The 12,956-nt window shown below is 40.7% G+C and overlaps 1 protein-coding gene across 4 annotated transcripts in view; it reads right to left on the bottom strand.

Moving 5' to 3' along the window:
• The window catches only part of LOC114666051 (1-phosphatidylinositol 4,5-bisphosphate phosphodiesterase beta-4), a 275,642-nt gene that overhangs the window by 72,154 nt on the left and 190,532 nt on the right, over positions 1-12,956 (bottom strand). For all 4 annotated transcript variants that reach the window (XM_051919278.1, XM_051919276.1, XM_051919277.1 and 1 more), the window contains 7 exons: positions 12,389-12,486; positions 11,512-11,589; positions 9,770-9,911; positions 6,116-6,200; positions 2,682-2,806; positions 1,760-1,811; positions 768-870 (listed from right to left, as the gene is read on the bottom strand). In XM_051919278.1, the coding sequence (XP_051775238.1) occupies positions 768-870; positions 1,760-1,811; positions 2,682-2,806; positions 6,116-6,200; positions 9,770-9,911; positions 11,512-11,589; positions 12,389-12,486 (683 nt within the window). The remainder of the gene's footprint in view (positions 1-767; positions 871-1,759; positions 1,812-2,681; positions 2,807-6,115; positions 6,201-9,769; positions 9,912-11,511; positions 11,590-12,388; positions 12,487-12,956) is intronic.

A 12,956-nucleotide genomic window follows, 5' to 3' on the forward strand; every position in this document is an offset into this window, starting at 1 on the left:
AGTTATGGGAATAAATATGCCAATTATATGTAAAACTGGCCTAGACTGGAATCCTGGCTGGGATGGTGGCTCCTTACCCAGCCAGGCGACCATCATAATAGATGGGCAATGAAAAACAGCCACAGCCATGTTGTGAAAGGCACTATAGATAGATAGATAGATAGATAGATAGATAGATAGATAGATAGATAGATAGATAGATAGATAGATAGATAGATAGATAGATAGATAGATAGATAGATAGATAGATAGATAGATAGATAGCATAGTTGGCAGGATTAGATAGACAGACATGAAAAGCACAATATAATAGATTGGTAGCTAGATATGAAAAACACTATATAATAGATAGATAGCGTAGTTGGCAGGAATATATATATATATATGGGAAAGGCACTATAGATAGATAGATAGATAGATAGATAGATAGATAGATAGATAGATAGATAGATAGATAGATAGATAGATAGATAGATAGATAGATAGATAGATAGATAGATAGCATAGTTGGCAGGATTAGATAGACAGACACGAAAAGCACAATATAATAGATTGGTAGCTAGATATGAAAGGCACTATATAATAGATAGATAGCGTAGTTGGCAGGAATATATATATATATATGGGAAAGGCACTATAGATAGATAGATAGATAGATAGATAGATAGATAGATAGATAGATAGATAGATAGATAGATAGATAGATAGATAGATAGATAGATAGATAGATAGATAGATAGATAGATAGATAATCAAATTTTCCTTACCTGAACACTACAAGTAGCTGCAATGACACCATCGACAGGCGTTTCTGAGAAGGGGTCAAAGGTTCTGTCTGGCCGGCGCATGAAGTCTGGCTTCAGTAAGTAGCTACCAAGTTAGAGATACAAATACAGAAAATCTGTTTAGTGAAGAAAACCTGATTTGTTTTTTTTTGTTTTTTAAAAAAGTGAATATTTATTAAGAATGTAAAGTACTGAAGTAAACAGAGTCCCATAGGTATTGGACTTTTCACGACTACAGCATTACATTCTGAAGTGAAACATATCAAGGTGGCCATTCGTAAATGTCCTGCACGCCTGACTGCCATAATCAGCTGCAATGCAGGCATCCATGTCCTGTATTTTTCTAAACCTGATTATCCAGTTTAGTGTCATGGCAAGCTGGTGGCTGTTCCTTGAAGCGTTGGGTGCAAAACAGAATTGAACCCTAGACGGGACACCAGTATATCATAAGATATGCTCACACGTAGCAAATTGAGAGTTGCCAATGAACCCCAAACCATGGTGATGTGCCAACTCTGCAAACAGCACAGTGAGGCTTCAAATTTAAGCCAAGATCTGCTGGGCTGTGAGGCAGCAGCACCACACTCTGCACCACCCAGCTTGAATACAAGAACAGATAGACGGAGTCGTTTTGGTGGGACGTGTAGTCGAAAGCACACAGTAGCAGACAGCCAGCTGGCGCTTCACAAAAGGTGGCAGAATGCCTTTTCTTTTCTATATAAGGGTTCATTTCGGACTATGGAGTGTACGTAGCTGAACTTAAATGCCATTCTAGTCTTAATGATTTCAGGAGTTCAAATCAGGGACTGGCAAGCTGTAATAAAGCATCAGAGGCATCCACTGCATGTGCAGCCTGCGCTCCTGCCGCCCACTTGCATTAGACGTCCGCTCACAAAGAATACGACGCTACATGTGATTATTAAGAGCAGTGAAGTCTGATGCAGATTGAAATCTGCTCTGATCTCATTACTTACCCACATGATCCATTATATTCAAATTTGCCCTGGTTTAGCTGCATAGCTAAATCTAAAAAGAAAAAGAAAAAACAGCAAACAGGTTAAATAATAAAGTGTATCTGGCTGAATCACTGCAGTGCTAGCCATGATAGATACAGTGGTGCCAGAATATTCTCTGTTACAACCTCAATATGACCTAAAGCGTGATCAGACTTTTATGTAAGTCCGAATGGTAGATAAAGAGACCCCATTTAAGCAAAGCACCTAAAAACAGCACCCTTGCTCATTCGGTGTTTCCCAGCCTTAGGGGCGGTGGTAGCAGCACAGGGGGGGACGACGGTCGATCCCAGACGACCTCCCCAACCCTTTGCTCTGACGATCGATTCACAAGGAAGAAAAGCACTTTGAAGATTTCACTTTGCTGCCCACGGGAATCTCATGACGGCGTGTAGCTCGACGTCTTCATTTGACCTTTAGCATCAACTAGAATAACGGCAGAGCGCTGCGCTGCGTGTGTGTGCTCCAACTACCCATAAGCCATTGCGAAGGTCTTGTATTGCGTCAGCTTCTATCCATTGCGGTTACCACGTCATTTTCAAATTGCCTTTCCTATTTGGTTGACCCTCATGCTTCATTCCAAGTCAGGGGTGACCTGGGGGGTCCGCCTGCTAGGATGAACTCTTAGAGCAGGTAGACAAAAGGCAACACAACTGAAGTACTTAACAGACTCCAAAATGTCTTCCGCTACAGGCTGTGCCCTCTTCACCATCCTCACTTCTCATTCTTCAGTAATTTGGCACACATGATTTCACACCAAGCCATATGCCCTCATCCAAAGAAAAAAACAAAAATGCCACGAGCACAATTAGGGCATCTGTTTGCAAGCGGCTCCTCGCCCCCTTACACCGAGATGTGGGTCACGCAGCCTGAGCTCTCTTACCTGGGGTTTGGTAGTTCAGGGAGACCATCTGGCAGCCAGCGTTCCAGAAGATCTGAGGCATGTAATTACTGGAATCCACTCGGCCCCCTTTGGGGTAGATTCGACTCATTTGTCGTTTGTTATAACTGTGAATGTCATTAAGGGGAAATAATGTTATGAGATGGAACATTTCTGTTAGGAAATGAAAACTAAAGTCACACGTTGTGCTACCACAAAATATAGAGAGAGGGAATTGAAATGATTCTTATTGTGAAAAACAACACGAGACCCCGAGACCATTCAACAATCCAGAGTGCCCTCCTAATGAAACAATTGCACATTTTTCTGAGCACCTGATCCACATTCTCTTAGACAGCACCACAAATACGTTTGACACCAGAGGACAAAGGTCACCATCTTGAATTAGACAATAATCCAACATCACTTTACCACTTTGGACATTTGCACGCGTTATTGTTGTCCAACACTGAATCACAGTACAAATAATTGGCCGTTTTTAACACTAATCAACAGAAAAAGATTCATTCATGTTGAATCTGGAGAAAGATCTAAGAAGGATGGAGGTTCACAGTTGGAAGAATAGGAACACAAAATTAAGACGATTATAGAAGTGTTCTTCTGGAGGTCAACGTTCTACATGGGCTGTAGCTCCAAGGATGACTGTGTCAGTAAAAGGTCGAGTATCGTACTTCAAGAATAAGAACCAAGTCTGTTTCCTCCATTATGAAATGCAAGTCTAACACCCTCCAAGCATGGATGAAATAACACAGCCCATGTTGGATTTCCAGGACATTGCTAAAGAATCGGGAGTGGTCTCCCCTCGACCTTCTCGTTTACCAAGATATGGGGATGAATATTTGAGGAGTAAACCGCAAGACAATGATTACATTTTTACATTATGTACATTAAACAACCATCAACAACAAATCAAACCAAATTAATAATATATTGAACAATTATTATAAAAGCAAAGTTGAATAAATAGCTGCATGCATAATAAAAAAAAATTAAGTATGTTTTCAGGTAAAGTATCACTGCCGGTTAGCGGAAATAGCCCAAAAGTTGATAGAAATCTTTGTTTTGTACCTAATACTTGTATGAAAAATTTGGTTGACCAAAGTAAAAGTGAACACACACACATACATAATTCCAAAAACTGTATTTTCAGACTCAGAGAGGGTCTAACACCTCGGGATTCATCAAAATCTTGAAATGGAGTCTTTGTACGATTACAATACTTTCCCTAAACTTTGTATACAAGAAAGTCAGGAAGGTCTAAAACATCAAGATTCATCAAAATCTCGACATCAGATCTTTGGACGATTCCAATACTTCTCCTATACTTTATATATGAGAAAGTCAGGGAGGACTAAAACGTCGAGATTCATCAAAATCTCAACATTGAATCTTTGGACGATTCCAATACTTTCAAAGTCGAAATTCATTAAAATCTCGACCTCGAATCTTTGGACGATTCCAATACTTTCCCTATACTTCATATATGAGAAAGTCAGGGAGGACTTTCATCAAAATCTCGACATCGAATCTTTGGACGATTCCAATACTTTCCCTATACTTCATATATGAGAAAGTCAGGGAGGACTTTCATCAAAATCTCGACATCGAATCTTTGGACGATTCCAATACTTTCAACATCGAAATTCATCAAAATATCGACATTGAATCTTTGGACAATTCCAATACTTTCAACGTCAAGATTCATCAAAATCTTGACATCAAATCTTTGGACGATTCCAATACTTTCAACATCGAAATTCATCAAAATATCGACATTGAATTTTTGGACAATTCCAATACTTTCCCTATACTTCATATATGAGAAAGTCAGGGAGGACTAAAACGTCGAGATTCATCAAAATCTCGACATCGAATCTTTGGACGATTCCAATACTTTCAACATCAAAATTCATCAAAATATCGACATCAAATCTTTGGACGATTCCAATACTTTCCCTATACTTCATATATGAGAAAGTCAGGGAGGACTAAAACGTCGAGATTCATCAAAATCTCAACATCGAATCTTTGGACGATTACAATACATTCAACATTGAGATTCATCAAAATCTCGACATAGAATCTTTGTACGATTACAATACTTTCCCTATACTTTGTGTACAAAAAAGTAAAAATAGACCACTAAATGTTCTGGAAAGTAGAAGAGATTGGCTGTAAGCCTGTAGCAAGAAGATTATTTGTGCCAATGTAATTTGTGTTTCACAAATCCATGCAATTCAGCTGAGAGAAAGAGACAGACAGCCAGGGAGATGGACAAATGACAGCTGTAAGTTAGGTTAGGGACACGGGCAGAAAACATTTGAAGGACACAAGAAGGTTGTTTCGGGAAGTGCTGATGTCTGCTTAACTGATATGGTTACAAAACCCAGAATCTGTGAAGGTATTAATAACCAACTAGTTCTGACATGAATTCTGTGAATATGTAATTATGTGAGTGTTTAAAATAACGAGGATCCAGCATGGCGTCAGAAGCGTCTCGCTATGCCACCGACATTCCTCGCTGCTGCATGGGACACCTGATTTGTCAGCATTCTTCCACTTGGCTGAGATTTTCCAATGTTTCTCTCCAGCCTAAATATATATGTTTACAGGATTATGCATTTCTGGGAATGAATGTTACCTTTTAAAGCAAGGTAAATACATATATCTCTTTTTGTACCATACTTCTCTCTCTTGTAATTATTTTCCCCCATGGGTATGAAAGGTATAGTGTTTGGATCTAGTCAATTCTGCATCAAGAAACACATCCCAGGGGAGAAAGAGCACCCCTTGCTGGATACAAAGCCAAAGTGAGAGGGAAATAAAAATAAAATTTTCAGCTGCAATGGATGCACCAGAGTTAGCGATACTAATGGTGTTAGTCCATCCACATATATGTTAGATGGAGACACATGGGGTTTACACACTGTTGAGGAGTTGGTTCCTCCTTGGTGTGTTTCACACAGTCGAAGAGCAGGGTGGATGGTGAGGTTCCCCTTTGGTACATTCACACAGTTGCAGAAGGTGGGTAGCCCAGTCATCCATACATGCCAGAAAGCAGATCTGTTGACACTTCGACATTAAAGAGTCATTTTCTGGCGATCAGTGTCAAAAATGTCAACTCGAATCCAATGTCATTCAACGTTGTATGACGAGAAATTGTAGAAACTCTCCTGTATTTGCTAGTGTGGTTCCCCTTCTTGCCTGAAAGTTATCTTTTGGAGTTATTTGTATCTTATGGCATCTTAGTAGTGCCCTCGCCCATGGGACTCCTTACAACAACTAGCAATTAGGTGAATTCAAAAAATATGCAGTCATACATTATGCATAGATGTTGAAATTTGCTGTTTAACAAAGACCTTGAAAAGCCAAGACTTTCACTTCATGAATTCTCATCGGTTTACATTTAAGGATACTTCACAAATTCGATGGCGTTAGTCTTCAGATACCCCAGTCCAACCGATTCATTGAAAGAAGACATGTTGTAATGGATGTTCCTATCTAGAAGATAAGAAACACATACACATATGTAAGTATCTGTACCTTTGAACGTCATCATTTGTGTTGCTTTATACCACTTCTTTCACAAGTGAAACTGTCCATCCAAGTTCTCATGGAGTAGCTCTTTTAAATGCACCACCTAGTCCATCTATTCACTGCTTTGTCCTTGAAGAGTCGTGGACAGCTGGAGTGCAGACAGACACAACATTATTTACTTTAGGAATTCCTCAAATGAACACTGCAGTCCCGTTTCGAACAGATTTTGCATGGAACTACAACATATTTGTTCGTCATTATCCTTATCCATACATTTTCTGGGGCAGAGTCGCCGGGTAGGGAACATGCAAGCAGGGAGGAACCGGGACCTGAGCCAAGGGGCGCTTTTGACAAATCTTTTTGATGTTTTTGAATACGCAACTGCAAGAGTTTTACTGAAGGATACGGCAGAATTGACGTCGACTTTCACAAAGCCTTTGACTCAGTCGTCCCACACTGGACATTTATTCTAAAAAGTAGAGGCTGTGGGCATCAGAAGTTAACCTACAGGACGGGACCTCAAGGTGGTTCACCATCAGGAGATAAAGAGTACAGATACGAGGAGAAAGTGGAGTGAGGACATCAGTGGAGTCCCTCGGGGGGGTCTTGTGGTATAGCGGGTCCATAGCGCAAATCAAAAAGGCCAGTTTTTAAATAAATAGTCGCCACACTCGCGGGTTAAAGAGGGGGCGTGGTAGTGTGGCCGGAGCGGCTCCCGGGCACCTCCATAATTGATGCCGGGAGCTGCCAATCGCCACACCTGAGCCACATCCCCGTAATAATTAGGAGAAGCGCGAGGTGGAAGAGGAGAAAAGAGAACGGTAAAAGACTGGAGAGCGAGAGAGCAGAATTGGGGGGAAATCAAGAGAATGGACGAGCCAGCCAGCTGAGCAAAAGGAAGGTCAGCGTGGCTGGGGGTCCCAAATAGAGCGAGCGATCGGTGCTCAAGGGACGGATTGTGCCCACTGAATGGGAAAGTGGGTACGATTGTGGAGGAGTCCGCCCTAGGGATCTGAGGGACGACCACGTGTACGAGAAGGAAGACGGGAGGACAACCGACCCCGAGCGTTCTAGCAGACGGGGGTCGGTAGAAAGAGAACCGCGGCGGCTGGAGTGTCTTTGGCTGAGCAAACCATAGGTGAGATGAAGAGACTGGGAAGGAGCTGCGTCTGGCTGGTGTGACCCCAATGTCTGCTGCTGTTTTAGTCTCGTTTTATCCTTGCTGGGATTTCACTGTTTTTATGGATTATTTATTTATGGAACTGTGGAGCACTACACTTTCTTTTTGGACACTGTGTTGATTTTCCTGATTTTAATAAAAGCACTCTTGCACTTTTTTGCACCATCCCCTTGCTTCGTTGTTTCCTCACTGTCCAGCTCATCCGGTGACATTACCGACAGTGTCGGGTTGAAGAGCTCCCAAACTGGAGATGGGAGCCTCGACATCATCACATGTCTGTCCTCAGTCCTTTACTTTTCTCTATTTGTATTAGTGATTTGAGTTCTAGTATACGTAGTTGGTACACATGTGAAATCTGCGGATGAGGCTAATATTACAGGAATGGCAGACACTGGGGCAGCTGCATAAAGACTTCAAGAAGACCTGGACAAGCTTCAGAGGTGGGCCAGCACTTGGCAAATGGAGTGTAATGTTGGAAAGTGCAAAGTGCTACACGTGGGGTGAAAGGAACATCTGAGTGACTGGAAGCAACCTTTAAAACGGACTTAGGGGTTTATGTTGATACAACGTTTTTGTCATCTAAGCGATGTGCTGAAGAGAATAAAACGGTAAACAGGTTATATCATGAAAATTGTTGAATATGATTATATAATGCACTAATACGACCCCATATGGTGTGCAGTTCTGGTCACCACAGCAGCACTTGAAGTTGTGTAGAGGAGAGCAACCAGGTGCATCATGGGACTTAAGGACATGTCCGACTGTGACAGACTATGTTTAACCTCAAGCAGGGGAGACTGCATGGAGATCTCATCCATGTCATCGAAATTCTAAAAGACATTGATAGAGCAGATCCAGCAAAATCTTTTCAACTTAGCAGTGAATCGCGTACTCGAGGACATCAGTGGAAATTAAGGGGAAGTGCATTTACAACTGAAGACGGGAAACACTTCTTTACGCAAAGAGTTGCGGGACTCTGGAACAAACTATTGAGTTATGGAGTTGAGGGCAGAAACCTCAACAACCTGCAAGAAGAACCTGGATGAGATGTGGGGACAGCCTGGCTGTTAGCTAAACAAACGGGCTTGGTGGGCTGAATGGTCTCCTCTCGTTTGTCAAATCCCGTGTGCTCTTCTGGTGAGGCAGCAACACTGCTACTGCGCCTCCGTGCTGCCTCATTTTCATTATATTAATTTAACAAGCTATTCTGACTTGAAACTACACCTTACATGAAAACATCACAAATAATCCATCCATCAGTTTTCAGAGAGCATGTTTTCAGTTACCAGGAAATGGGGAACAACATATTGGTCCTGGGTGGGTACAAATCATGAACCACCGTAAATGGGATACTAGTCCATCACCCACTGTCTCTGTGTCACGGTCAACAATCGTTCTAATTTGCAAGTCCTCGGGTAACAGGGAATAAACGTATCAGACGGAGCAGGTGTTTCTACCTACCACCAAGACCACCACCATTAAATATCCAGTAGAGTTAACGGGATGACCTGCGGTGCAATGGCCGGACTTGTTCTGTTCCAGAGGGTGTGGCCCACACTAACAGGCAAGGCTGGATCGTGTAACCAAAAACTGCAGTTTCGCCCCCTACACTGACCCGCTTGTGTTAATCTGAGGGAATCACGTCACATCGTCAAAACAGTCATGTGACAGCAGTGTACGTGTACAGATCCCTGACACTAGACGAAGTAATGCATTTCATTTAATTTTTTTACTGATTTTTTTGACTTCCTGGTTTCACAATCATGTCTCAAAGAGTCTACAATTTCAAAATCTGCTGCTCCTGACAAAAAAGGGATATTCCTATAAATCGGTGTTTCTCAACCTTTAAGTATTTGCGACCCAAGTTTTCATAGCAGTTTTAATCGTGCCCCCCTAACATTTTTTTTAAACCCTAATAAAATTTATTCCTATATTTTTTGCTTCTGATATGAATAGCGAAATTACGCCACACTTCTTGGGGCGCGCCCCACAGTTTGAGAACCGCTGCTAAAAGTGATGATGTGTGGTGCATTTTATTGATATCTGGCTTCTCTTCAGCTTGTATATGAAAAGGAAGGCTTCAGCAAAAGAGATTTCTTGTTGAGTTATACTGCCTCCTTGTGGATCTTCACACGCATTACCACAGAGCTTGAAGTGCAGTTTAACTAATGATAATGTACAGGATTGCTTTTCCCGGCTGTTGGTTTTATCCTGCCGACTACTCTTAATTTACAACCTCCACTATTATCATAAATGGTACGAGAGAAGAAGCAGAAGTGGTAGAATCTTCCCCTTAACAAAAAAAAAGTTGTACAAATGTTCATTTTCTTACCTTTTATAGTAATTTCCTTACCTTCTGCCGCATCAAAGCTTTGAAACTTGACTGGCTGCGCGTAATTAATCATTGCTGACAGATATGGATGGATGTTCGTTGTTGCGCCAACATACTTATAAGATGTAATCAATGCTTGCTCATCTTCTATGGATATTCCAGCCTGCATATAAAGTAAGAGGAATCAGAATTTTGCAAAACAAGGCAAAAAAGTCAGAAAGTCCAACATTTTGTTTTTTACTCGATAGTATATTAAATAATAAATTGGCACCATGGAAAATCAGTAGTGTCGCATGCCAAGCAGTGCTTTATCTGCAAGATAACTTCTGCGTAATTATCACAAAAACAGTCCATCTACAAGCCAGCTACTTTGAAACACGTATACAGAGTTTGTTTTTAAAAAGGATTAATTACCCAATTAGAGATGAACAGGAGGAATGTGGGCACAAACTGCTGCAGCCAGGGGGCGACAGAGCGTCCCTAATTTATAGATGATAAGACATACTGGACTTGCAGAGTATCTCATATTAAATTACAGGGTAGGTTATACTATGATATATAGCTATTAGAGAAAATTCTATTCTATTCATACTAAGCAAACACTAATATGACTCTTGTAGGCAGACAATTACGTCATACACGTTTTCACTCGTTTAGTCCAGACTTTCATAAACTATGTGAAAATTCTAGCAACGTCGGAGATTTTTATCATATGTGGCAGTGTAGATGTCACCTTAGTATTTGTGTCATGGCCTACTGTGTTCCCCAAGCATGACAACAATCTGGATTTAGCTATTAGCTAAACAAACGGGCTAAATGGTCTCCTCTCATTGGTCAAATTTCTTACGTTTCTTAAATAACAGTCAGGCCCAGTTCTGCTGGTTGTGCAAAGCATGCATGAACGAAGGTGGCCAAACATAGAGGGCGGCCGTGACTGCCCTCAACAAAACGTAGGCTCGGCGCGGGGCTCGTCTTTTCCCATCGAATGTCAGTAACTTGCTTCAAAGAAAAACAGGCAAGTCACAACACGTGAATTGTGGCAGCGAAATTACGTAGCACATCAATCAAAAGTTTTTGTAGTGTTCAGTGTTTGTTTCTACAATCTTTGTTATTGTTAAAAGACCAAGTTTAAATATAATTTCAGAAGTCGTTTTACCTGTAAATTGGGAGGTAAAGTATATTAAAGTATTAAATATCTAGTTCAGGTGTGATGTGAAGAAACAGACTTTTGCTAAATTTCGTATTTGCAAGAATATGAGGTGACATCTTTTTCAAGAAAATTAAGTCTATAATCGGCACTCGCTTTATATTAGGAATTTTACTGATGAATTAATTAAACTTGTCGTCGATTCGTTAAATGCATAAGTCAAGTTTTCTTCTACCTAGGAAGAAATTTTCTTAAATTTTTTTGACATTAAGGAAATTGCGAAAATGTTTAATTTTAAATACACTGGTTTAGAAAACAAGTGAAGGTATTATAGGGTGAGGGGGCAGCTGAAATTAAATGGCACGATGGCGGCTTCGCCTCTAGAACCGGGCCTGATAACAGTGCACGGTGAGGGAAGAATTTCACCACACGTGACTGGTTACTCCACACAAGTATCAAAATGTCTTTCTCAAGAGATGTAGGTAGTCATTTTACTTTGTTTCTCAAGCTAGGTATGTATCACAGAAAAATTCTGACAGATGAGACCATAAGCCGTGCAAAACACAACTAGGCATTTCACCCATTATCCGCCTCTTTCTACATTCTCCAGTCCTACCTTTTTGATGCTTTCAGATTCAATCACATCTGTAACTTCTGAGATCTCTGTTGCTTCAGTTATCTCATCTTCAGTAACCTTAAAAATAAACAATACAAAATCAGTGCATCGATAACATCACAGAGTAGCAACTATTTTTTGGATTCACATCCATACCCACTTAATCCAGTTTATGACTGCAAGGGACTGAATCCTACCTCAGTAACATAGGGCATAAAGCTAGGACTGACCCAAAACGGGCCACCAAATCATCATGGGGGCAATTTGGGATCATCAAACAATGTGAGAGGCAAGCGTTTAGGATGTGGGACAGGAATGGAAATATATGTAGGAAAACTCACCGAGACATCGGAGAAGAGGTTCAAACTCCACTTCAACAATAACTTGAGTATGGGATTCAGACCCAGGATGTTGAATTCAACCATCCAAAAGTAATTTATGAAGCAGTAAGCCAATGAGAAATAGTAGAAAGTGTTTCTTCCCACAAAGACATGGATTGCCAGGTAGTACGGTGGACAATAGGACTTTAGGGACTACCAAATCTAGACTTGATGCTATTTTGGACAGTCTAGATGATTAGGATATGAAAGCCTGTTCTTCTCAGAATCTTTCTAATGTTCTCATTTTGGAAAAAAAAGTTGGCCGACATACGGGGACATTAAGCTACAGAAATAAAGTCCAATTTTAATAAAGTTCTAATTGTGGTGGGACCATACTTGCCGGTAAGGGCATCAACAGACGACTGATGGAGGCTGACACTGAGACCTGGTTGGTAGGTACCAACTTCTACAGACTACGTCGGTCATCTGATAAATATACCATATTAGCGTTTTTTATTTATTAAGCATTTTTAGGATATCATTCCAACATTACTTACTTTCTCCACACTACTGAGAAGTTTTTCAGTTTGACTCAAATCACTGGAGGACAGTTCCCCAAACTTCAGTTCTGGGTGAGCTTCTTCTTCTATGTCAACTTTAAGAAAATATGAATAAACAACTTAAAGGTAGCTTCTTAAAAACACATTGCGATCGGACATTGAATATATTTTTATAGATTGAAAATAGGAAAAAAAAATATACAACACACAGGGTTAGTCATCGATCTCGTCGGCTTGAGAAATATGACATAGCTCACCCAACCGGCACCATAAGACAAGGGAAGCATTCAGTTGAGAAGAAGAACCAGGAGCCACCTGCCACTCCCACAAAAGCTTTTCATTTTGCAGAAAGAAAGGTTTTGTTCTGGATATTACAAAACAGGGCTGTCAAACAATAACATGTTTTAAATATCAATTCATAGTGAAAGTTCATTCAGTTAGTCACAGTTAGTCGTACGTTTAACCGACGTGGTTTCCGTTGGTCTTCTGAGAAAGTCGCTGCCTTACAACTTCTTAGCTAATCAATTTCAAATCACTACCATCTATACACTTAACTCTTATTTGT

The sequence above is a fragment of the Erpetoichthys calabaricus genome, chromosome 15, assembly GCF_900747795.2.
Source record: "Erpetoichthys calabaricus chromosome 15, fErpCal1.3, whole genome shotgun sequence".
NCBI classification, from domain to species: Eukaryota; Metazoa; Chordata; class Cladistia; order Polypteriformes; family Polypteridae; genus Erpetoichthys; species Erpetoichthys calabaricus.